This window comes from Lycium ferocissimum, chromosome 8 (genome assembly GCF_029784015.1).
Source record: "Lycium ferocissimum isolate CSIRO_LF1 chromosome 8, AGI_CSIRO_Lferr_CH_V1, whole genome shotgun sequence".
NCBI lineage: Eukaryota > Viridiplantae > Streptophyta > Magnoliopsida > Solanales > Solanaceae > Lycium > Lycium ferocissimum.
In genome coordinates this window covers 47,480,490-47,507,935 of record NC_081349.1, presented here as the reverse complement: position 1 = coordinate 47,507,935, position 27,446 = coordinate 47,480,490, and the positions used below count along the sequence as shown (strand labels likewise).

At 33.4% G+C, this 27,446-nt stretch overlaps 3 protein-coding genes and 1 non-coding gene across 6 annotated transcripts; 2 read left to right on the top strand and 2 right to left on the bottom strand.

Moving 5' to 3' along the window:
• The first annotated feature begins 5,558 nt into the window (after positions 1–5,558).
• Positions 5,559–7,798, top strand: LOC132068665 (organic cation/carnitine transporter 3-like). The gene is made up of 2 exons (XM_059462332.1): positions 5,559–6,420; positions 7,087–7,798. Exons 1-2 carry the CDS (start codon positions 5,638–5,640, stop codon positions 7,735–7,737), a joined length of 1,434 nt encoding a protein of 477 aa, XP_059318315.1. The 5' UTR covers positions 5,559–5,637; the 3' UTR covers positions 7,738–7,798.
• A 591-nt stretch (positions 7,799–8,389) lies between these two features.
• TRNAK-UUU (transfer RNA lysine (anticodon UUU)) lies at positions 8,390–8,461 on the top strand. Its single transcript has one exon. It is a non-coding gene; the product is annotated as a tRNA-Lys (tRNA).
• A 1,431-nt stretch (positions 8,462–9,892) lies between these two features.
• LOC132066433 (uncharacterized) lies at positions 9,893–12,010 on the bottom strand. Its single transcript, XM_059459746.1, has one exon. The coding sequence runs from the start codon at positions 12,008–12,010 to the stop codon at positions 9,893–9,895; it is 2,118 nt and encodes a 705-aa protein (XP_059315729.1).
• Positions 12,011–18,172: 6,162 nt separating this feature from the next.
• On the bottom strand, positions 18,173–25,816 carry LOC132068664 (E3 ubiquitin-protein ligase RGLG4). 3 transcript variants are annotated; one of them, XM_059462329.1, is made up of 11 exons: positions 25,255–25,797; positions 23,035–23,119; positions 22,411–22,551; positions 22,156–22,269; positions 21,944–22,041; positions 21,732–21,811; positions 19,989–20,094; positions 19,775–19,902; positions 18,928–19,051; positions 18,683–18,739; positions 18,173–18,583 (listed from the first exon to the last, which is right to left on the bottom strand). In XM_059462329.1, the coding sequence occupies exons 1-11, from the start codon at positions 25,543–25,545 to the stop codon at positions 18,500–18,502; spliced, it is 1,308 nt and encodes a 435-aa protein (XP_059318312.1). In that variant the 5' UTR covers positions 25,546–25,797; the 3' UTR covers positions 18,173–18,499. The 3 variants fall into 3 exon arrangements, with proteins under 3 accessions (XP_059318312.1, XP_059318313.1, XP_059318314.1); XM_059462330.1 differs by lacking the exon at positions 22,411–22,551 and having other exon boundaries at positions 25,255–25,799; XM_059462331.1 differs by lacking the exons at positions 18,173–18,583; positions 18,683–18,739; positions 18,928–19,051; positions 19,775–19,902; positions 19,989–20,094 and adding an exon at positions 20,135–21,654 and having other exon boundaries at positions 25,255–25,816.
• Between the last annotated feature and the right edge of the window lie 1,630 nt (positions 25,817–27,446).

Below are 27,446 nucleotides of genomic sequence, written 5' to 3'. Positions count from 1 at the left end.
CTTATTCTTCTTTACAAATATAAATTGAAGGGCTTTTGAGCTTGATCTTGAATTTAATGGATTTGATTTTGACTTGTACTTGAATTCAAGGGCCTTTGAGCTTGATCTTGAATTTGGTAATCTTGATTTGACTTGAATTGATTTGATGACCGCCACGAACAATAATTCTCTAACGAACAGGTGAATTTGATCTTGAACGCCTTGGTATTTAATTTGCCTTCGTTGACTTTGATCTTGAACGCCTTGCTATTTGATTTGCCTTCGTTCTTGATCTTCGGATAATTGAAACTTGTAGAGGAGTGCTTGACTGCTTGCAGCTTGTAGAAAACTTATAGCGTTTGATCCACGAGCTCCCTCTGGCTTCTTGTTCTGAATTCTAATCACTTTTCTGAATTATGAGGCTCCTATTTATAGTTGTAGGATGGAGGAGTTGTGATAAGGAAGGACTCCTTTCGGCCAATCAGATTTAAGCTGACATGGCGATATTTGATTGGTCAGAACATGCCACTTGTACATGCGGCACATCTTCATTGGCCTTTGGTTTGACTAGCATGCTGCATCATTCTGACATGTGGCGTGATCCTATTGGCTCCTTCGTTTGTCTTGGCGTGCCACGTCATTTGACATGTGGCACCAAAGTGGGCCTATATAATAAGATGTTATCTTGGGCTTGAAAAAGTGGGCTCATCATTTGTAGCCCAATTAAATGGGCTAGCCCAACGTATTTGGACTTTTTCATTAAATCCGTATTTATTGGACATAAATAACTAACCCAATTATATTAGTCCATAATTTATTTATTTGGACTAATATATCTTAAATGTAATCCCAATTTCTTATGAATTTAAATTCGATAAAATTTCATTGTACACTAATATAATTAAAATATCTCCAAATCAGATTCAAGTAGCCCTATAAAGAGCCAAATTGAGATTTTTCTGAGGGCAGAAATGGATAGCGTCGACTCATGTCTAAGAGCTAATTAACAGTTGACTCTTCTATCTCACCCCAAGTAGCAATAGGTTGAGGCTCTTCATCAACACTTTCATTATCACCTTCAGCATCCACTGTTTCTTGTTCTCTACTCCAATGACTTGTGCAATAATCTCTTCATCAGTGTAAGTTTCAAGGATTAGAAGTGTTACGTCAAACTCCATATATAAGTGGTAGCATCCTTTGCTTGATTGGTGTTATGAGATGGAATTTGAGCTATAATATTTTTTCTTTTAGTTATTCGTACTTGAAATTTACTGTGTGCATGAAACTAATGATGATTACCATAAATATTTTAATATTTTGTATACATAATATATTTCTTACAAACTATTATGTATGACTGTTATAAAGAGGTAATTTTACAAAGAGTGTACCTAAATAATGAATGTCGTTATAAGTAAAATGCTATTATAGAAATAAAATATAACATCCTAATAACAAAAGGGGACTTAGAGAATTGGTTGAAGCCACTTGTTCCGTCATGATGACGGATTGAATCCCAGATGTCCCTTTCCAAAGGCATGATAATTGTCTATTTTGGTTAGAAAAATACCAAGCACAAATGATATATACGGGAATCGAACCTGCAATAGTTTGTATATTTTGCAAGCCCTTGATCACCACTGAGCTATCACGCTCAAATGCTTCAACGGTGTTAAAAGTTTAGGTGTTTAGCTTAGAACCCATGTTTAACCTATATACTTATATTTTCTCTACTGCTCACGCTACTAATGATCAGTCTGACACAACATTATGCCTCAATGTTCATGACTAGTATACTAGTGTCTATGTTAAATGGTGTCCCCGCTGTCTTCAAATCTCGAGTACACCTCAGCTTGTTCTAGAGTTATGGGAATTTGAATGAATGTTGTGCTTCCTCTCGTTTTGTTAATTGTGAGCTGATTTTAGCTTTACTAACTGTATATTCAATCTTGCACCTAATAATTTTAACTGCTTGATCACCAATTTTACAATCTTAAATTCTAAATCGAACTAGAAAAAGAGAATTTACTGTTGTAAAATAAAAGATAAGAAGCAATAACACAAAGAGAATGGACAAGGATGTGTAGAGAGAAAGAGAGGGTTTTTCTATTTCATCAAGTATCTCACATATCACTCATCATGCCTCTATTTACACTGTTACATAAAAAGTTACAACAAGATGATCTTAAACATGACATTAAATATTGAGACCATGCCATCATGGAGGAGGTTATGAAGGCGTGAGAGACTGAGAGTTATGAACATCAATCATAATATTAAAATTTATGGACATTTATAAGGCCTAGGCATTAGGAGGGTGAATCACGTTTAAAACAGAAATATGCAATAAACTATAATGCATTCTTGTCTATTCTCATAGAAGTATAATAAAGAATAGGCCAATCTGAATATACGAATAGCAACTCGAAGAATTCCTATGAGCAAAATAAAACCATAAGCTAATAACCATTGTTCTCAAAATCACAGGCAATTAAGTGGACCAATGAAATCAAACATGCAAGCTGCAAATTAAAAGGGAGTCTTGAAACAAGTGGATTGGGTTAGGTACGAAACGGAGGTGCAATTGCAGTCCAATTTTGACATTTTATCCCAAATCAAGCACAAGAATCTCAGCAATAACAAAATAAAAACGCCAAATATGCCAACTCAATCCTCGTGTCGACCAACTTATCTCTTTAATTATTTGTTAGTTTTTTTTTTTTTCCTTAAATCACAGGATGTATGGGAGAAAAAGTGGCATATCAAAAGTAAAAGGGTATGTTATGGATGATATTATTTGTGCAGTCAATCATTAGCCAAAGATTCTTTAATCATTGACGATATATTGATAAATTCTTAAACTTTGAGTAAATTTCATTTAGACGCTCGATATTACGGTTCGTTCCAATTGAACACTTAAACACGTGATAAAGAGTTCCTATTAGATACTTCCGGCTCAATTTTTGGAAAAGTTTATGTTTTTGTTGTCAAACGCCCGTTACACGTTAGTCTCAATAAGTCGTAAAATCTCAGGAATGTTCCAATTAAAGCTATTTATAATTAAAGGAAATGTTGTATTTTATATGATTAACTTAACTATGTAATAGATGCGTGAGAACACAAGCAAACACTTTCTCAAAATTTGAGCCATATGTGTCGTCGAAATACTTTATCATTTGTTCAAGTACAGCTCAATTGAAACATACTGTAGTACGAGTGTCTAAGTAAATTTTACTGACAAATTTAAGGAATTATCGACATATTACTCCTTGATTATTTGACATCATGAGAGATCATATAAAAATCCTTCAGCAATGAACATTTAGGATTTAGAATCAACGGATCTGCAATAAATATATAGAATAATTGCAAAAATATATATCAATCACGATACCAGATGATCGTCCAGTTTCGAAATGCCTAACAAGGTCTCTGTCCACCACAACAAATTAAATTCTATCTGTTAATGCATGTTAATTTGTTATGACACAAAACCAGATTCTTCTATTATTTGGAATTAATGTCATACCACTGATATTTTTTGTAATTTGCTGAGTTGTTTGAGGTAGATGGACACAAGAGGGGTTCAATTTTTTTTCGAGCAATAAGGTTTATCTAAATTTCCTTCGCCAAAATTATAGTACACGACTAGGGCCAACATGAATATTTGCTTTTATAGATGAAAATTATTGAGTTCTCTTGACGTAGTAAAAATATTTATGTTGTGGTAAAAAGTTGATCCTAGTGGCAGATCCTGATTTTTAAATTGTGGCCTGTGGGTGCTCAATTGCCTTTAATCTAGAATTACTTTCTAATATTGCATGTTCGATCAATATATTTTAGGCGAAAAATTAAAGATATAGTTTTTAGGCAAAAAGTAATGATTTCCATTTCCATGACTCACACCAAAAATATCAGATTAAGAGTAAAAAAAGGAATTCAATCAATCCCACCACACATCTCTTTCTTATGTTAGTTTTTTCAACACATGCGAGTGCTCAATGACCAATTTTTCTTAACTAGCTGGTTTCTATGAATTTTTTTTTTTTCTTTTCACAACCATCTTTCTTTTTTTACTCAGTATTCGATATTGGTATTGAGGTAAAGTGCTTTTTAATAATGGTTTATTCCATATTCAGGACTCAACTCTGAGACATATAATTAAGAATAAAGAAGTACTTATCACTCTATCACAATCTTTCACAATCATCTTAGACTTCATGGTTCACGCCCCCATACGTGATTGCATTATAATTACTATGGTCCTGTAACTAGGAATGGAATAACTAAAAATTTAGAATATGCAACTTGTCCCCACAGAAACAGCAAATACGAACAATGAATACATAATTATTAATTACATATATAGATATATAGAGAATATAATAATGCTACTCAAAGAATGCAATTCATATAATGGGGTCAGATCCTTGTCACTCACACGTATGATATGGTATGATCCTTCAGATCCTTGTCACTCACACGTATGATATGGTGTGATCCTTCAGGAATATTACATATGAAATATCAAATGTGGAATACCAGCTAATCACAATATACCGTGGTCCTGACGAAATCCCTATGGCTGCACATTTTAATTTCTTCTTTCTCAGTTTTGCTCTAACCAATTTTGCATTTTAGCATCTTAGTCTAACCAAATTTAGAGAAAATAGTACAAGATAATTAGTTGAGTATAATTTGAGATGAAAGCAAAAACATCAAAATCTTAGCGATGGAGCTAAAAATTCTAATATGTTGATTAAAAAAAAATTACGCTAAAAAATTATATTTAAATACAAGTTACATATATACAATAAAAGAATTTTTATATACAACATAATTTTTCAGCGAAAGAAATTCAACATTAATGTTATCCTTCTTTCCTTGTAACGGTCAAATACAACTGTCAAGATATTATCTGTTTTGGTCCAGTTTTTGAGACCACAAGGTTTTGTCCTCTTCTGGGTTAACTCAAAATGTACCTCAGCAATTGGATTTTAAACATGCCCTTACATGACCTTTAACTTTTTATTTCCTAAAGCAAACTTCATAGTAAATCCCTTTCGAGTTCAGCCGCTAGTGATCCATGGACTTCGACTCTGTCCATCTCGCTTAATCCATAAATAAAGTCTTTTCCTCTTAATAGTAAGGCAATTAAACCTCTTAGGTTTCACTGCCAAAAAATGTGGTGGAATAGTAAGGTTATTCATTTCTTAATCTGAGGTTTCAGATTTGAGCTCTAGAAACAAAGTCCTCTCTGGTAAGGAGCAATAAAGTCGTCATTCTATCGTGTGAATTAGGATTAATCGGATCAGTAATTTCTAATACCAAGTACTTGTACTTGAAGAAAAAGAAAAAACCTCTTATACGAAAATAAAAACCAATGATTATTGGCTATATAACGTATATAAAAACCAAACTCCAGCTTCTAGTGCAACAAGTTGAAATTTGATTTAAAAAAATTGAAAAAAAATACTTGAATATTTACGGGAATCCATTTGTTATCGCTTGACAACAGAGTCCACTTAATAAATTAATAAAAACTAAAATGCAAATAGCTAGGTTCTTGTCCTGTCCTATAGTTTTTACATATATAAAAACTCTCTCAAGGAGTTCAAAATCCACACACTTTTGTATACTCAGATTGCGGAAAAAAAAATGAGTGACCAATCATCAGAACCATTATTATTATTAAAGCGAAAAACTGCATCAACGCTTGATGAAACAATAGAAAGGTGCATTAGTGAATTTGGATGGGCACAATTGTTACAAGCCGTCCTCGTATCCCTATCATGGTTTTTCGATGCTCAACAAGCGTTCATAAGTGTCTTCACCGACACTCCTGCCGTTAATGAATGGTCGTTACAAGATGCGAGTTCAATTCTCATTGGCCTCCCAGCATCTTCATTCTTCATAGGTTGTCTTATCGGAGGTTTAGCTCTATCAACTTTGGCTGACACAAAACTAGGTCGAAAAAACATGTTGGTTATATCATGTGTTGTCATGTCAATTACCGGAGCCATTACATCAATTTCCACAAATATTTGGATTTATTCTTTTTTGAGGTTTTTGACTGGATTTGGAAGGGCTACTATAGGGACTTGTGCACTTGTCTTGTCAACGGAGTTAGTGGGAAGTCAATGGCGTGGACAAGTTGGTATAATTGGTTTTGTTTGTTTCACTATTGGATTTCTTTCTTTACCACTTATTGCCTTTGTGAATAGAGGGTCTTCATGGAGATTGTTGTATTTGTGGACTTGTATTCCTACAATGTTGTACTCAATTTTGGTACATTTCTTTGTTCGTGAATCACCAAGATGGTTGTATGTGAGAGGGAACAAAGAAGAATTTGTGTTAACTTTGAAAAGTATTACAACAAGGAGTAGCTTGACTTTGAGCTTCTTTGGCTCCTTCATCGAATTCGAAGATCAAGAACATAATGTAAGCTATTACTTCTTCTTTAATATGTTCAAAACTGCTCTCTATTTTTGTGTGTTCTTTTTTCCTTTTTACGCTTAAAACTATATCTGAGTTTAAGTTATATACACCTTTTTTGTAAGGAATTTTTAACTGTTGCAATAGGTAATTATCTTATTTTCAAGATAGAAGTTTCACATTTGAGGAAACTTACCTGTAGATATCCTTTAGGTGACATGATAGAAATTTCTTATATTGGTGGTGTATATAACTTAAACTCTTTTTTCTTCTCCATTAATAATGGAAAGACATGAACTTACTTAAAAACATGAAGTTACATTGTCTTTATAGGAGAAACAAACTAACAATTATACATCGTAAATTAACGAAAATTAACTTAGGAGGTTCCAATGTATTAGCTTCTTATTTCAATGGAGAAAAATTGTATGTTGGTATAGGCTTATTTAAAGAAGTTGTGGTAGGTTCCAATATTAAGCAATTTCATAATTAGACCATCTAAATTGAGTTGCCCAAGTAAAAAGTACCTAATACACAGAGAAAACAAGTTCAAACGTAAATGGCCTTAGGTTCACATCTTAATTATTCCGCATTTCTTTTACTATTACATGTTACTTTATTCACAAAGCATGACTCATTGATGTAAATATCATTTTGAAATTTCTAATACAGAACTCGGAGGAGTCGACAACCAGTCTGTACTCAACTATCAAGATGTTGGTAGAAAAAAAATGGGCTTTCAGACGACTAATATCGGTTATGTTGGTTGGTTTTGGTATAGGAACGGTATATTATGGTATGCCATTAGGGGTTGGAAATTTACCTTTCAATCTATACTTAAGTGTCACACTTAATGCACTTTCAGAATTGCCAGCTTCTGTGGTAACATTCTTCCTAATTGGCAAGTTAACTAGGAAAAAATCACTCCTAGGATTTGCTATGCTAAGTGGAATTTGTAGCATAGGTTGTGTTATAGTGAAAGATGATTATTTGAAGGAGTTACAAATGGGGCTTGAACTTGTTTCCTTTTTTAGTGCATGTACTTCTTTTAATGTTTTGTTAATTTACACTGTGGAATTATTCCCAACATGTGTTAGAAATTCTGCAGTGTCAATGGTGAGACAAGCATTGGTTCTTGGTGGTGCATTTAGTCCAATGTTAGTGGCATTTGGGAGAAAAAATAGATGGCTTTCTTATGGAGTTTTTGGGATTTGTATAGCAAGTTGTGGATTGTTTGTGTTGTGTTTACCAGAAACTAAAGGCAGGACATTAAGTGATACTATGGATGAAGAGGAGTACAAGGAAGGTGTATTTGTCTGCTAACCAATTATTGTAAAGTATGACATTTTCTTCTTAATAATAAAAGATTATAGCATGATCAGAACATGACAAGATTGTTGCGTTGTTTAGAGATTTGCCGGTTTTGGAAGGTGGACTACTGTTGTACTATAATTAGAATTAATAAAGCAATACGCGTCAGTCTTTTTTTGTTCCGGAAAAAATTTTACATTTTAAATTTGAAAAGTTATTAATTTTAAAATTCTCATTTAGTTTTACTTCTAATGAAAGATTTAATATCACAATTTTTAAGTATATTCTTAGTATATATCAGAGGTCTTAACTTTTTCTTAAACTCTATATCTAGTCTAATACAATCACATAAAATGAAATGAGAGAATTTCTTATATTAAGAAATAATCTGTTTCTTATTCTTAATAAATTACGTAGTTATCCGCCTCTTCTCCTCCTTCTCCTTATCGTCACCATCATGAGGACGACAAACTATTAGAAATAGTTTTTTCCAGGAAAATATAATTCTTGTTATCTTAATTCCAGGAAAAATGACGCAAATTAATTTTTTTAAGAATAAATGGAATTTGCGATCAAACCTCGAGTATGCATAAGTTTTAGATGACTGAGACAACCTGAACGCCGTTACAGTTATATAGGAGCTAGAGTCTTTACAAATAACAAAGCCGTCTTAGCTCAGTGGTAGAGCGCGTGGCTTTTAACCACGTGGTCGTGGGTTCGATCCCCACAGACGGCGGTTTTTCTTATTATTCTATTTTAAATGAAGAAAAACTCGTAGAAAAGGCCTAAATAGTCCATTATCTTTGGTTTGGACTCAAATGCTTGCAATTTTCTTTCACTTGGAGCACTAATAGCATACAATGTTTACTAAAATGGTGCATTTTTTATCACTCTATAACAATTCAGTTCACTTAAGCAGAGGGATGAAACTCATTCCTCGTGACAATATTGCAGCTACATGACATGTATATTCCTTTCCTTGCTATCTAGCAGTGACACAACAATCTCTTCCTTTGATTATGTGATCGAGATGTTTTGTCAAGATTTTCAACTACTCGCACCATGCTCCACCTCGAATGCGACGGACTAGTAATATTCATTCCCGAGTCGTTCGTGTTGAGCTCTGGGGGAGCCATGAAAGTAGGCTTCTTCTATATCCTAATTCTAAGCCGCATACTTACGCATGCGTGTTTCTATTTTCAAAAGATAACCTCTAACTAAAGATGTGTTAAGATTCTATTTTTATAAAGTCTTTTCTTTAGTTTTGGACTCTCAAGCAATTAAAACCTTTTTAGTTGTATTGCGTAATTAACTTATAACAACAAAGGTTGAAATCAGCAACTCTTCTCAAGAACTCGTTTTTTTCTTTCTTTTTATTTGGTAAATTAGGACTGTTGATCAGTTTTTTGTGAAGATGGATGATGGACTTGGTTGAGAAAACATCTCACGTAATCGGTGCGTGACTCCGGCTTCATCTCTATTAAAATTTAACGCAATATTTGGAGAGTGACCAAAAGTGCACCAGTTTAGCAAACATTGTGTACTAATACTGCACCAAGTATAGAACGTGGATTATTTGGAGTCCAAATTCAAAGATAATGAATTATTTAGGCCTTTTCTCAAGAAACTCATATAGCTTAAGGCATTCGTGAATAGGTTTTTCTATAAAAGTCAAAAACCAAATCAATTTAGATAATTTTCCAAATATTCAGATGAGACTAAACCAAATATATCCTTTATTATCCTTTTATTATGGCATCTATAATTTTTTTGAATTATGAATAAAGTGTCTCGAGATTTATAAGTTTTAATCTTGTGAACAACAACAACATATCCAATATAATTCAACGAGTGGGATCTGAAAAGGGTAGAGTATACGTAGATCTTACCACTACCTCATGGAGATAGGAAAATTGTTTTCGACAGTGGCGGATCCAGGATTTTCATCCAAGAGGTTCGGAAAATAAAACGTAAACATGCGAACAAGCCCAAAAAAACATAGGTACAAAGAGTTAATTCCATTACAAAGGATCTCAAACTAACAGGAATAGGAAGGTAGTAACTACAATAGTGCAGAAAGTTAGCCCTTTACAATGTATCAATCTAGAATTAGGATGCTAAGTACAAACTACAAAACAGGATCTCTACTAATACTTCTCGAGTACATTTATAGCACTACTCGACGAGGTTTCATTGCTTGAAAAGTCAAAATAATATCATCAGTTGAAACATCATTAAACACATCTTTTTCCACAAAAGGAACCATGCAACCACTCAAGAATTCATCATTCATTCGACTCCGCAACTCATTCTTAATAAACTTCATTGCCGAAAAAGCTCTTTCAACGGATGCAGTGGCAACTGGGAGAAGCAAAGCAAATTTCACTAAACGAAATACAAGAGGATAACATGAATGCTTTTTTGTCCGAACCAGTCTTTTTGAAAGATCACAAAGCCCATTTAAATCGGAGAACCTTTTATCAATATCACGAACATCAATAATGTAATTCGCAAGCTGATTCTCAAGAGAACACATACTAAATTCATCAAAGTCATCAGGGTATAATTTAGCCATTCTCATTATTTTCTGGATGTCAAAACTTGAAAATGAGTCTAGTGGATTCAAACAAGCAACTCCATAAAGTAACTCAGCTATCTCCTCATCAAAACGATCATTAAGTTCTTGCAGTAGCCAATCAATTATTTGACAAAATACATCAACATGATAATGATGCAAGAAAGTATAATCAGCAGGTTTACGCCGAAATCTCCCTGAGTTAACATACGACTCATCAAAATTAGGTACCACAATGTTATACTTGAAACAAAACGTAGATACCTCAGCAACAAACAAATCCCATTTTTTATCTTCCCTTAACTCTTGCAACCTTATCTTTGCCACATTAACAAGTCGCATGGCATTCGCAATATCTTGCTCTTTTTTTTGTAAGCATGTACTAAGGTCATTTGTAATTCCTAAAATTTCTTTCATCAAATGTAATATAAATGCAACCTCGTACGTTTGAGCAACTCTGATATATCCCGTCGCCCTGGCACTTTCATCCAAACTATGTGCAGTTTCAACAATAGTATCAAGTACATCCATTATTGTACCAAATTGAAGAATAAAACAATTAAAAGATTTGAAGTGAGATCCCCAACGAGTATCACAAGCTCTAGAAATACCAAGTTCTTGATGCAAGCCCCTACCAGTTTTAAGCTCGCCCTTTTCTAAAGCCTCTTGAATTCTTTTCCTTTGAGATTCTCGATATTCATCCATACGTTTATAAGAAGCCGCCAACACATTCAAAATATCCGAAACCAAGTGTACAAGTTCTCCCACTTGAAGACATTTTTTCGAAACACCAACAAGAGTTAATTGAAGTTGATGAGCAAAACAATGAATGGAATGAGCCGATCTACTTTCTTTCTTAATCAACATTTTAAGGCCATTGATATCACCTTGCATATTACTTGCTCCATCATAGCATTGTCCACGCACACAAGATAGACTCAAGGAATGTTGAGAAAGTAAATTGACAATTGCACCTTTTAGAGCTAAAGCACTAGTATTTTTAACATGAACAATGTCAAGAAGTCGCTCCATCACAAATCCCCTTCTATCAACATATCGTAAAACAACTGCCATTTGCTCCTTGCGTGATACATCAAAAGATTCATCAACCAATAAGGAAAAATAGTCACCATTTAATTCCCTTATGATACCCTTAATTGTTTCAATCTTGCAAGCAAGCACAATTTCTTTTTGAATCATTGGACAAGTCATTTGATCATTTTGAGGAGCCTTTTCCAATACAAAGCTACGAATTTTATCACACTCTTGAGCATAAAATGAAAGAATTTCAAGAAAATTACCTCTGTTAAGTGATGCTTTAGATTCATCATGACCCCGAAATGCCAATCCTTGTCTCACAAGAAGTCTCACTACACGAATTGAAGCTGCTAAGCGGATCTCATATCCATGCTTATCTTGATTAAGTTGCTTATCAAATGCAGCATGAATAGATTGTTGTTGCCGCATTAGATCTTCATTTTTCCTTTTTAATTGACTATGGATGCTATTCGGCCCACCAATATGTTTTGTCAAACTATCCTTTTTGTTCCAATTCCTAAACCCCAAACCAGACCATACATCACCTCCACCTTGACGATTGCTATTGCCCTTAAATAAATAACAGTACAAACAATAGGCCACATCTTTACTTACACTATATTCTAACCAATCAGGAAATTCAACATACCAATCACGATTTAAACGACGCATATCTCCAAAAATCAATGTTTGTGGAAAAACTTTCAATTGAGGTTGACAAGGACGTTTCTGAAGATAATCTCTTCTAATAGCATCACGATGATTTGGATGAAAGTCCAAGATTTACGTTCTTTCACCTGGATTGGCCTATAAAGAACTAAAATCGAACTCTTGAGAAAATTGCAGGTGCTACTAAATGATTCACATTTTCTTCCCGATTTGGTTGACTATGATAGCCCGAACTTGAATTTGATACCTTGGTGAAATACTTCTTCATTGACTCTTGAATCTGTATAAGATAGTTGATTCATTACATAAATATCTCAATCTCAATGCTAAATATAGTTGATTCATTAAATAAATATCTCAATACTTCCAATGACCATATAACTGAAGGATCCTACCTAAAATGCTAATTCACTAAAAATATAATATCACCAATGCATCCCTATACTTCTAATTCTTGATGAGTTGATATTAAAGATAAATATCTAGCAGATACCAAAAAAATCATAAATTTGTTAGATTTTTTTTTTTTTTAGAATTCGAAACCTCAACATTACAAATAATGGTGAAATCTAACAGTGGGACAATTGATGTTGAACAAAATAATAGGATAAAATAGTGACAAGAACCAGAAGACTCGGACAGTTGGACTTGCAATTTGCAAACCCAACATTAGACACTTAACATTTAATAATTGTGAACTGTGTATATATATATATAAGGAGAAGAAAATAGTTTATAATCACTTGGATGGAATCATGGAAAAGGTACATCAATATAACATTCACATGATTCACAATGATTCAAAATCTTGCAAGCATGTGTTGCTTACCAAGAATGTAGAAAGCTATTAGCCTAATAAAAAATTTATGGACAATTTTATACGCCGCCTTTGAAATATCTATGATTGTAATATTATTCCCAAGTGTTGGTGGACTCGTGGAAACAAAGTTTTGGGAAATGCGAACTGATTTTGACCTTTGGGATTAAAAATCCCTATTCCACCACATTTTAAAAAACAAAAAAAAATTGAAGTCCCTAAACGGTGTCGTCTGCTTTTCAGAAATTAAATGGAAAAAAATAATAAGAGCCTGAAATTAAATAGAAAAAATAATAAGAGCCTAAACTTTAAAAAATAGGGAAAAGTGTTCAAAACACACTTAAACTATGGCCAAAGTTGCCATAACACACCTAAACTTTGCGGGCGTCCTATGACCCCCCAATTTTTTTTGTGTATTATCTATGCTTTCAAATGGACAAAGTCACCCAAATTCATTTGAGTGTATGCACGCGCTCTACTACGGAAATTTGATATTTATCATACCACTTCTTAACGAAGGAGATAATCCGGTCGTTATAAGGCACTTATAGTGACCAAATTTTTTTCCCTATTAGAGCTAATTTTTCTTTCAATTATCGTGCCTTTTGCTTTGTGCCTTTTGTGTTGAGTTTTTCATTAAAAATTTGTGCCTTTTTGCTTTCCTTTGTGTTGAGTTTAAAAGATTTAATTATTCTTCAATTTGGTATTTTTTCCAAAATTTCAAACCCAAAAAAAACTCCATTTTAACGACCAAATCAAATGGGTCTTTTTCGATATTATATAGGATTTGTGACATTGTCGATATTGAAAACATGATTAATCATAGTGGATTAAGATAGTAGAACCGGAAAACAAAAACTCCATTAGGGACGTCGAGTATATATATATATATATATATATATATATATATTTGATGAATAAAATTCTTTATTGATTGTTTGAAGATGGAACTCATGGAGAAGACGTACAACGTGAAGATATAACGACTCCATGATTCACATGAACAAAGCTTGAAGCTTCGAACTCGAATTTTCGGGTTGCGGAAAAATGAGCTTCATTTCGAGTGGGTGATATATCAAAAGAAGAAACGTCGAGAGGAATTCGAATCAAATTTGGTGATGTTTGGTTGAGATTTAAAGTGCATTAGGATCAAATTTCAGTCCGTTCTCTATGAAGAAGATGACAAATTTGTTGACAGGTTTTGGCAAAGTTTCCATAACACGATTTGCGGGGGTCCTTGACCCCGGACTTATTTTTTATGTATTATTTACACTTTTATATGAAATCTTACGCGCTCAAAAGAGTAGATACAATCGCTTGTACACGTCACCATATAAAAGCGTACAAAATACACAAAAATAAGTACGAAAATAATAGGACCTCCGCAAATTAAATGGCAAAAATGGCCATAGTTTGAGTGTGTTTTGAACCCTTTTCCCTAAAAAAAAAGCTATCCCTCAGGTTTGAACCCGGGACTTAGAGGTCTATTTTGAACACCCTGAAACCACTGAGCTATCCTTTTCCTTGTTGTTGAGGGTGTTCGAAACATATATATTTACGTAAATTCAGAAAATTTACCCTATATCTACAGTGAAATTTTTCGCCCAGGGTGTTCGGGTGAACACGCTGGGCTGCCTATAAATCCGCCCCTAGTTTTCGATAGATCCTCGGCTCAAGAATCAGGTGAGTAATGTTTATCATAAATATGAAAGAAAAGTCTAGGTAAAAATCTCGTGGTTTCTAGGTAAAAATCTCGTGGTTGTTTATAGGGGTGTACATAGGTCGGTCTGATTCGACTTTTTTATTTACCACATCAAACTAATTATATCGGGTTTTTAAATCTAGAAATCAAATCAAAATCGACAAAGTCGGTTTCTCGATCACTGATTTCGATTTCTTTTTATTTTTTAAATTTCGTGCTCAGTCAAACACCACTATATAAATTAAAACAGAGTCAGTACTAAATAAATCTTCAATGAATCGACATATATGCCACAACAATGGTCAAATTTAACGGAAAATGGATAGTGAGGAAGTGAAAACAACTTCTTTAGATGGGTAAAGCTAACCCATATCGGGTGTTTGCATCAAATCAAACTAATTTATCATGATTAAGTGATAAATTAAGATGAGCATGTATATTAATTAATCATCATTAAATAATTATATATATATATATATATATATATATATATAGACATATGTCATATATATATATATATATATATATATATATATTTACATATATTGAAATAGCAAATATATATATATTTTTCTTTTATTTTGCTTTTTCTTAATTGAAGTTACTCACTAGACCTGCCTAATAAGGGAAAATAACAATCTATGTCTATTTGGAGAAAATATTTATCCAAAATGGTTCATATTTTTAATATTATACGAAACGGCCCTTTTATACATTATTATACACTTTTATACAAAGTTGAAACAGTAAATGTATAATGTTGTATATCATGTGTATAAATACTGTTCCAAAAAAAAGTTAGCTATGTGGATGTAAATTAAAAATATGATTACATGGATGTAATATTTTATGGTGGATTGTATATTATTCCGCCAAATAAGTCTTGCTAGACGAGGTTTATTCAATAATCTGAAGTTTCCTTTAGATAAAATAAACGAAAAAGGGCCAAAATTACCCCTGAACTTTGAGAAATGGTTTATTTATACCCTTCGTTATACTATTGGGCCAATTATGCCCTTACCGTTATACTATGGGGCCAATTATGCCCTTACCGTTATACTATGATCCAAATTTACCCCTTATCTAATCGGTCTGCCACGTGTCCTAATCCTAGATGTTTTGCCCATTCCCCCCCCCCCCCCCTCCCACCCACACACACACAAAATAATTTTTTATCCATCTAAATAAACCCAACCCGACCCGTTCTCCTTCAATTTACTCTCTTAAAACATTAAGATTTCACTTTAAAACCCATTGAATCTCGCCCTACTACATCTAGAACACAACAGAAGAGAATGAAATAGCCCATTAGGTGGAAACACTCTTTTCTTCTGCATCAATAACATCAAAATCAGACAAATTGAAAACAAAAATACTACAAAAAAAAAAAAAAAATTAGTCTGTGTTTTACTTGAAGTTCTGTGGAAAACTATTTTCCTATGCACTAATAACATCAGAATCACAGACACAAAATGAAAACAAAAATAAAACAAAGAAAATCAAATGTGTAGTGTTTTACATAAAAATCTGATTGGAACACTCTTTTCCTGTGCATTAATAACATTAGTATCACACAAACTCACATAAGGAGAAATAAAAATAAAAGAATAACATCAAGCTGACTCTTTTCATGTATGTTAGTATCAACAGATTCACACAAGAAAAATTAGCAAATGAAAAGCATGAAGAATTATTTTTTTTTGGGGGGTGGATGGGCAAAACGTATAGGATTAGGACACGTGGCAGACCGTTTAGATTAGGGGTAAATTTGGACCATAGTATAACGGTAGGCGTAATTAGTCCAATAGATAACGAAGGGTATAAATAAACTATTTCTCAAAGTTCAGGGGTAATTTTGGTCATTTTCCGTAAAATAAAAGCTATCGACGGCTACCCCAAATAAAATTATAAAACGTTCACTTTAAATTTTCCATGGAACTGTAAGAGCGGTATTTTCTACTTTTAGAAACCTTTGATTTACGTAGCCTCTAAATCCATAAATTCACTAATGATTCTAATTAACGTTCCACATTACTTCAAATTTAGCTAATTTGACTTTAAAATGAGAAAAGAAAAATGTACAGTAACTAATTTTGAAGTCAAATAGGTACTTTACAGGTGTCCTAACTGTCTAAGAAATTCACAAAAATTATTTTCCATTTAAGTATGGAGTCTTTTGATTTTACAAGTCGTACCAGTGGCTAGCCCCAAATCCAGGTACTGATCTGGGTGGAAAATTTTTCAAAGGCTGATCTTTTCTTTTGCATTTTCAACATGAGGTATTTGGAATCTAACATACTAGCTTTTGTAAGCTAGGTTTTTTTTTTTTTTTTTTTTTTTTTAAAAAAAATTATTTATAATAAGCCAATTTCACAAACTACATTTGTTTGTGGCCATTGGGGGGTTTGGCATTGACCCCTACCTTGTTAATTGAACATCAAAATATAATTTTCTTTCTTATTATGTGCGGAAATGGTTAACATAACCCAGTACAATTTGAATAGAAAAACATAACCTGTAAACTCGCTTATATTTTATTTTCAGATTTTTTACATGCAAAAATAAATATCTCTCGAGAAATTTGTCGTAAAACTAAAAAAGTGAAATGGACCACAAACCAATCGATCCTTGTTATAGTCAAGTGAGGTACCTTACAAATGGAGTTAAAAGCAATACTCAACTTTGGGCAATTGGTCATCAGAGCCACTCAACTATGTTTTGTATTTCAAAAGTCACTCGATTTAGGGTAAGTGACCTCTATAATCACTCAACTTTGTTTTGTGTTTCAAAAGTCACTCAACTTTTGGTAAATACCCTCCATAGTCACTCAACTTTGGGTAAGTGGCCACCATAGTCACTCAACTTTGGGTAATTGGCCTCCGTAGTCAATCTAGCCGGAAATATAATTTTCGATACATATTTAATGACGTGACAGTTATATCTTTTTTTTAAAATTAAAATCAATAATTAAATTTATTTATTTAGGATTCAATTCATCATAATAGTGCATATACTACTAAAGTTTAGGATATTATTCATCATTAATACATAAAAATAATAAACTTAGACAATATATCCCAAGTAATATTGCAAGGCATAAATAAAAAAAATATTCTAAGTATTTAAAATTCTATCAAATCAAACAAGTGAGCCAATAAACACAAAATAAATCATAAACTCTAAAATATTAAAAGAAAAGGTTCTTAATAAGAACTTGAACGAGAGTTTTATAGCCTTCAAAAAAGAAAAAGAAAAAAAAGAGCCTCGCAATATTACTTAAGATATATTGTCTAAGTTTATTATTTTTATGTCTTAATGATGAATAATATCCTAAACTTTAGTATTATATGCACTAATTATGATGAATTGAATCCTAAATAAATAAATTTAATTATTGATTTTAATTGTTTAAGATATTTTTTAAAAAATTATAACTAACACGTCATTAAATATGTACCGGAAATTATATTTCCCACTGGAATGACTATGGAGGCTAATTACCCAAAGTTGAGTGACTTTTGGTAGACAACAAAATTGAGTAATTATAAAGGCCACTTATCTAAAGTTGAGTGACTTTTGAAAGATAAAACAAAGTTGAGTAACTATGATGGTCAATTAGCCAAAGTTGAGTAACTATGGTGGCTAATTACCCAAAGTTGAGTGATTATATAAGCATTTAACTCCTTACAAATGACATTCCATATTACAAACAAATACAAAAAGTAACATATTTTTCAGTCCAACACTGGATTACATACAAGACAACAAGGTTCAACTTCCAGAATACCAACACATAAAAGAAAACTTTACACTATCAGATAACCCTTTCATCTTAAAAAGAAACAGGTAAAAGTGACATGATAGTGTAGAAAATATTTACATTTATCGATGTATATAAGTTAAACTCGAGAAAATATACACATATTTACATCAGTCTGTCACTGCAGTTGATATTTTAAGTGTAACCGGCATTTTAAGTGTATAACCGGATACGACTAGTAATCCGTCGACGACAAATGGGACAATCTGACAATTTTGGACCACATTCTCTGCAGGTCTGCATTCAATTGATTCCCAAATCATTAAAACCATAATAAAAATGGAAGAGAGGAAGGAAATTCATCCTACAAACTGAATAGTGGACAAAAAAACTCACCATGTGTCCACAACCAAAAGCCAGATCTTTAGTACCAGTTAGACAAACTGGGCAAACCTTCATTTTGAACATGCAAAAAGGAGGAGATCAGTATGAAAGTTGTGGTTCTCTATCGGTCAATTATCTCACAAAAGTAGAAATGTCATATTCACAATATGGGAAGCACCAAAACCAGTATAAGCAGAACCATGTAGAATCTAAGTTCCACGCACAGTTTCTAAACCAAGAAATATTAAAGGCCTTACTTGATTACGTTCATTTTGTGGGGATCCTGAAAGACTTTGATCTTGAGTTGGGAATGCCATGGGGCGACGGTAAGGAATTGGTGGCGGCCTTGGAACTACCTTCTTCGCCTTACCTGTTCTTCTCCTATACAAGAAAATTCCAACAGAAGTAATAAGTACAACCAATGAAAATCTTTTGTGAACTTGGCTTAACTTGGTTCAAGTGCATCCCGCATCCAACCCTTCCCAACCTCGTGGTCGAGTGCAAGATAGAAAATAGGAAAAACGAGAGAAGAGGGAAGAAGGTTAAATTGATACAATTAAGTCCCCAAAAGAATAGTCTAGTGGTTGATGTGTGGGAGTAACACTCTAGTGGTTGATGTGTGGGAGTAACACTATCTTTCCGAGAAATCACTCTACTAAGTTTTTGTTGCTCCTATTTCTCTTTTCTTATTTAGTTTTCTTTAATTTTTTTCCAGAGTCAATAAAAATTCCAAAATATATTTCTTTCAGTGTAAGGATTGAAATTTCGAGAGCGTCAGTGTTATTGCAGCAAAGTTTCATTCTTCACATATTCACAGATGCTCTCGAAATTTTGCTATTACATAATTTAACTTCTCTTATCATCTTTACATAATTTAACTTCTCTTATCATCTTAATTGTAGTCGAACAATCATAAAAAGGGTCCAGCGTATGCTTTTTCATTTTTACTTGGTTATGAGTTGTTGTTCTGTGGTTTAAGATCTCATTGTTAGGACTTAGCCCAAGGAATAAAGTAGAATAATTTATCATATAAGGCATTTTGTTCAATAACATGTATAAATTGATGCGGGGTGCCAATAGTAAAGCTAGTAATGTGCCACATACCCAAGTAGACCAAGTTCTCTAGCTGCTTTATATTGGATAGGGATCTCCATGAGTGCAGCAAGAGCAAATGCAGCTTCTTTTGCAGAATCAGTTGTATTGTTTTTCATGATAGCAGTAAAATTCACAAACTGCACATGGAAAAAATTGTAAAAACTAATATATGCTTCTATTGTAGATTCCATCTGTAACTTAAAAAATTCTACAAGAATTATACCTGAAAATTATCAAATTCACGAGCAGGTATCCGGTCATCAAATTTTTGCATGTCTTCCCAAGGTCCATCGCCAACTCCAACAAGAACAATAGAGAGAGGATACATGCTGAGAACAAATTCTCAATGATTGAGAATTTTTTATGTAATAATTCTTCTAATAAAAGATCGAAGATATCTTACTCAACACGGCGTTTGGCCTTAGAAACCAAAATGGAATTTTTGAAGTTGGAGTTGGAGTTGTGTTTGGCCATAGTTTTTGCAAATAATATTTGGTTGTTGAAATGTACTTTTTCTAAAAACATGAAATATGATTTGTATCCCCCAATTTCTAAAAACTAGCAAAACCACCCAAAGCAATTAATAAACATAACCAGTGCGAGAAATATAGCAACTATACTCGATATTAGCTTATGAAGTACTCAAGACTGATGGTTTCTTTCCATCAAAAGGATGCAACTGGGAAGCTTACTAGTGTACACAGAAAATATATAGTATACACAGAAAATATAGCATCTCTAAATATAGCTTTGTTGCAAAATTTCCACCTGCTTCTTTTCTTTTAAAGGCTTTTTAGTTCATGATGTTCAATGTTTGTCGGACTGGAGAGCAACTGAGCAACATAAGTTGCCTCTAACTAGTGAAAAAAGTTGTATGAACTTTTAGGGTAAAAATTGAGCAACATACAAACTTTTGGGGTAAAAATTAAAAACAGAAAAACAAAGTTAAAGGTCCAAAACAGAAAATGGAAAAAGTGAAAAACAAGGTTTTGGTTGTTTTCCAAATTCCAAATACAACTTCAAGTTGTATTTGGAAATTTTATGGCTAAACACCATAAAGTGAAAAAAGCGAAAAAAAAGTGAATAATTCTCATGGCCAAACGGGTCCTTTCATGCATTAGGCCTTACAAACAAAGATCCAATTCTATCTGAACTACTCATTTTCAAATGATATCCACATTGTTCACAAAGAACTGATCAAAGCAGTAGAGAGAGAATTGAATTCATTCAAGTACTCAAGGGAAAGAATGAACAATTCTTCATTTGGTAGCATTTTTAACAGAAAATTTTAAAAATGAGTTCTCTAATATACATTGATAAACATGTGAGATCATACTTTGACTTTTGTGTTAAAGGGAAAAATTATATAATAAAATTGTATCATTTTAATTTTATATATAAGAAATTCTGTTAATAAGAGATGTAGAAGATATCTTAATACTAACTCATCTATCAGGACAGATTTTGTTACGACATCACAAAGAGAAAAAGTAGAACCACGTAGTCGAGAAGGCAGTGACCCTTTCTACTCTACAGAAAACCTGTTTTTGCACATTTTTAAGTTGCATTAACCTCCATGACCAATACACAGCCATGGCCAATTGGGTGAAATGGAGCACCAGAGGTAACATAGAGATGAAACTAGTGACAAGCTGAAGTTAGAATCTGAGTTATCAGAAAACATTTGTGGATAGTGTCCACAAAACAATTTGCCACCAGTGCTTATACGATGTCTCTTTGCCAAGATCAAATATACTACTTTGCTCCAGAACATGCAACGCCAACTATTTATCCACGTCCATGATAACCTTATATTGTATTTTTTTTTTTTATAAGACCTTATATTATATAAAGCTGAATATTTTGACAGCCAAGGCAACCGGACTGATCTGCATTGAGTGGTTAATGAATTACAGCGACAGATAGGGTTCTATTCCAATTAAAAAATGCATCTATGTCATTATACCTTGCAGTAACAAAAGAATTAATTGTCTTTTCTTCTTGTGGGCTGAGTTCCATGTCACTCGTATCGACACTCCGGGTAACCTACAGGACAAGAGAAAGTGTCAACAATTTACAGCAGGAAGTGCAAGACTATAATTAACGAGGTTCCCCATATATATGTGCTTATGCATGCGGATTGATTTGGTGTGAGGGGGGGTGGTAGCATTTAAGAACCTGTCCATCAGCGATGATAACCAACACATGGTATTGTCCACCAGTTCTCTCCACTATATCTACTGCAGCATCTACTACTGGCCCATACGATGTTGGTCCTTGAACACAAAAGGACATAATCAGGACGATATGGTTTAGAAAATTCTTTTAAACGAAGGTTGCTAGATTAGTAAGAAAAGGAGAAATAAAGCAAGCATAAAACAGAAAGATACCAGATAATTGCAGATTTGGAACTATTTTCCTGTAGCAAGCTAGGACTTCTTCAAAGCCATGGCAAGGAGAGTGATCACTGTGAAAGCTAAACACGTCTTGATCATGCGTGGTCACTAGAACCAAAAAATAAAAAAATTGAGTTCAATGGCAAAATGCAAAGCCAACAGAAGATTAAAAAGACCAACATGATAGTGAATGCCAAAACAGCAGAGAAGGATTGTTTACAAGCAGAAATTTTGGGGAATGGAACCTACCATCACCAAACCCAAAACAAGGAATTAAATTATCTTCATCAAATGGAGACAACGTCTTTCCAATGATAGATATGGCTTTCTCGTATGGATTTTGTGAATCGCCTATTGCATGCAAGCTCCTATTGTTGAAGGAAACTTTACCTTCAGAAAGAAAACAGATACTTTTACCTTCAGAGTAAAAAAATCTGAAGAACATCTAATCACAAGAAAAGTTGAAAACGGTAAAGTAGAAAACTAGCAAAACTATGATGAAAGCTGGAGAAGTGTCAATTTTCATTGTATTTATACACGGGTATTAAACTTGTGGCACAAGCTGTTGGCTGTTTTCCATTAAAATAAGCATCAGGAAAAGCTAAAATGCAATGGTCCCAATAAATTCACAAACTACCTTATACCAATATCATGTCAATTAAAATAAACTAAATGGAACATGCTCAAACCTAAAGAAAATACTTAGTGATGGAGAGGCCACGTTTGAGAGTAGATGTCATAGATAGTAATTTTCAGACATGTATTGATATTGCAAATGCTCCAGAGTTCCACTTCTAACTTGTACAGAGCATCATATGTTACGACATGAGGATTTATACTCAACAGACAAGGTAATACAACTGCTCTACTAACCTGTCCATTCGTTACTTTTCGTGAAATCTATCCCAATAATTAAATTTGATGACTCCAGTCCTGATTCTCTCAGGGCTACAGTAACCTGAAAATGAAGTGGTCATTCAGATACATGTAAGGAAAAAAAAGCTTCAAAGACATGCTACCTTCTGGTTTTAGGGCAGATTATGGATCATCCTCACCTGTAGGACGTTATTAGAAAGTTGTTTCTATAATAAATGAAAAGTTAGATTTACGACAAGCAACAGCATATTAATGAATGGACACTTATACCTACCAGTTACCAAAGTAAACAGCTGCCTGTTTAATAGAGAATTGGATTATTTGACTCCTTAGAATGTTCTTTTTGTGCCATCACCCCCCTCCCAACACACATACCAAAAAAGAATAGTAGTATGTACAGCATTTGGAATATCTCCTATGCAAATGAATACGTTATCTTCATACATAACTTTTCAGTTTGACCAGTGATCAATTGAGACTCAGAGGCTTCATTTACCTTATTATAGTCTCCCTTATTAGAAGCACATGGATCAATAAACGATACACGTCCTTGTAGAACAAAAGTGGGCACTTGATCCAAAATTTGTCTATAATGTGATTTTTGTCCTCCTAATTACTCTATAGCCTTTGTCATATCCTCTTCCTAGTATGCAGATAATTTTGCTTCAGAGGTGTAGAGCTATCTCTGAATTTTTTCTTAAGTAAACGTAGAATTGTACTTATCACGACAACAAAAGAGGTGTAATTTATTTCTATCTGGGGATAAGAACTATATTCCATCATGCAATCGAGCTAGGAAGCAATTATATAACAGTTTCAGGTGTGTTATTAACGATGTCTCAACAGACATACTCCTCCAACAGGGTTATTCCAGAACGATCTACTCTTCCAGCGAAAAGTATTGCAGGTGTACTAATAAGAGAACTTGAACATCTTTCAACAACAGACCTTAGGTTACTAAATTCATCACGACGATAACCAAATCAAACTTCTCATCAACTTGTGTGACGTAAGGTAAATGCAAAACCTCCAACGGAAATATGGCTGAGAGGCATTTAAGATGTAGACTGGTGATTTTCCTGGTAGTAAGAAACCTATAAAGAGAATTATGACCAGGTGATTCAAAAAAATACATAATTACCACACCTGAAATCTGAACACGTATTTCTCGTGTTAAGGGGATTCAAAAAAATTATATGTATAAAAAAATTCTATTTATGCAAACTTTTTAACATTCACAGCATGTGATTCTTCTACTGCTGAAAAATATGAGTTTAGAGAGTTGAAAACATAATTAACTAAATAAAATTTACCCTCTAACATACATAACCTTTTAAATGAGATGATGAAACACTTTAACATAGTACAAGAGCAGGCAAAGGTCCTTAGTTTGAGTCTCACCGCTCTTTGTTATCCAAAAGAATTTCCACGTGCTTTGCCCGCACATGAAGGGCATATAGAAGACATAATTAATTAAAGGCATAATACATAAACAAGCCCTCAGCTGGCAAGTATGCCCTCCAACTTTGGGTGTGCACAAGTAGGCACCTCAACTTGTCTCCACTTTGTCAGTTGAACACTCCAACTTACAAAATGATCATCTAGACACCTCCAAAATTTATGTGCCACGTCAGCATTTGTGTTTACGTGTTCAACTTTATACAAGTTGAGGTGCCTACTTGTGCACACCCAAAGTTGGAGGGCATACTTGGCAGCTGAGACCAATTAGTTTAAGGGCTTGTTTACTTGGCAGCTGAGGCCAATTAGTTTAAGGGCTTGTTTATGTATGATGCCTAGCTTTTATTACCACAACTTTCGAAGGGCATCTCTGCTACGTGTTACAAGCCGGTCTTTCTTCCTTAAATTCCGTTACCTACCAAATAAATGGAGTCAGTAGTAACTTAAGGGCCTCCAATGCACTGATAGATAACAAACTAAGAGGTCGTTTGGTACGTGGGATAAGGTGAGATTCCCAGAATTAAATTTGAGATTAAATTTATAATCTATTTGCTTAGATATAAATTTATACCTTCAACCGTACAAATTTAACCCCAGATGTGTCCTGCATATTTCACCTTAGCCCATCAAACTTGGTACTATTATTTTATCTCACCTCCCAAGTAACATAAATTAATCCAAGAATTATAGTCTCCGGGATAACTTAGTCCGCGAACCAAACAACCATGCGTAGCAGAAAATGTAAAAGGCAGAACAAACCTGATCAAGGGATGAGAAATTATCAGGAATATAGTAATACTTGCTCTTCTTATCCTGCTTCATCTTGTCCACTTCCATTTTGCTGTTACTTGAAGCTCTCTTCGCATTAACAGAGCCCGAATCCGGCGAGTCTCTCACCGTTCTAGAACTAAAATTATCATTAATTATAGAGGACTCATAGGAGGACAAAGAAGATAGTGATCGATTTCTTGTTCTCCTGGAAGAAGTAGAAGTGCAGTTATCATTACGACTACTCTGTTTACGAAATGGAAAACTGAATATGCTACCCATTTTATGTTAAATTTTTCTTCATTTTAGTGAATTTTGGAGGCCATTTAAAATGTTACTACCACTCACAAGTCTTGGTCTTCTAAGTGGTTAAAGGAGATGAGGAAAGAAAGGAAGGTATCTGATTCTTTGGATACCACAAAGTGAAAGCCATTGGATTGGGTTGGTACAACCATAAAATGCTTTAAGAATTGTCGTCAGGAAAAGTGATTCCAAACACCCCCACCATATTTTCCAGGAAACAGCTCTGCTTTAAAGTGTCATAAATGCTCCTGTCGTCACATACTTTTCTAGTGGTATTTATATTGCTGAAAAAGACTCTTTGTTTTGGGAGGGGGGAAGTTATACAAATTTGTCGTATAATATTCTAAAATGTTCAATTTTATCATTTATAATAGGCCCTGCCCCTTAAAATTATTATTAATAAATTTCATTTAGACATTCAAATTATGATATATTTCATTAGAGCCCCTGAATACATGATAAAGGGTGTGTTTGTTAATGATGGAAAATATTTTTTATGAAAAAATAAGTGAGTTTCTTACTTATTTTCATGTGTTCGGTATGTAAGCAAAAATATATTATCCTAAAAACATTTGTATATAATCTAAAGAAATAATATTGGCGTGGGGGCGGGTAGCAGGGGCTAATTTGTGTCCTAATTTTTGGGCACGTGAACTCATGATCTCTCCATAAAACTTGATATTTTATGTATATATTTTCTAATATTGGTATAATATTATTTGCTGGAAACCATGCTCCAAAAGGCTAAATGGTGCATTGGTTAAAGGTTGAGTTATTTACATAGAGTAATACGGACAGTCCCCACTTAATACATTTTCTCCTTAGGGGTGTGGGGTGGTGGGGTTTACGAGGCTAGGGCGTGAAGATGAGATTTGTTGGAGGATGAGAAGACACAATCAATACAGAATTGTCATTTTGAGGAATTTATTTTTCCTACTTTCACTAAAGAAATTATTTTCCTTGTGTTTAAGAAACTTGCTTTTCTAGAAAGAATATATTTCAAAAAATTTGACCAATCAAACATGACAAATTTAAAAAATCTCCATCACACCGAAACTATTCCTATTAGACGCATTAAACTCAAATTTTGAATAAATTTTTACGTATATTTTCAAGCGTACATTATATAATGAGATAACTTAAATATATGACGCTCTTTCGTACAGGCATTAATCTTAATTAATAAAGTCCAATCAGAGAAAGTGATTCCCAATCACTCCAAGACATTTTCCTCGAAACTACTCTACTTTAAAGTGTGATAAAGGCTCCTGTCTCATATCATAAGTGTCCCACTGGTTTTTAAATTGGGAAAAAGCTTTCCTGTTCTTTCCCTATTTTGGAGAGGAAAACACTACTTATTCAAATCGCTTGCTTTTGTCCTCTCATTAAACTTTTAGTAGGCGTTTGGATATAGATTTAATTAAATTTTGAAAAAATAAGTTTTTAAAGTTGAAGTTGAAGTTTTGTTTGAACCAATACTCCTATTTCATTTGGAAAAAATAATAATTGCGGGTGAGAAAAAAATGACTTGAAAATTTGTAAAGTTAATTTTTCAAATTTGAAAAAGTCTATCTTCAAAAATTAATCAAACAATCATTCCAGTATAACCAAAAAATATTTTGACAAAAACAAAATGATTTCTATTTCATAACACGGCTAGGTATATTCATATCCTTATAATTAGTACTAGTGTCATTTGGCCCATGCTGACGTTAAATTAAATTGTTACTTTTTTTATTTTTTCTGCTCTTGCTTCTTTGTTTTTTGTAACACCAGTTTGACACTTTGAAAGACTTCTCAATTATTAAAGTACAAAAACGTTCCTGAAAGTTAAAAGAAAATATTTTCTTAATTTGCATATAACTTCTTTTTTTTAAAAT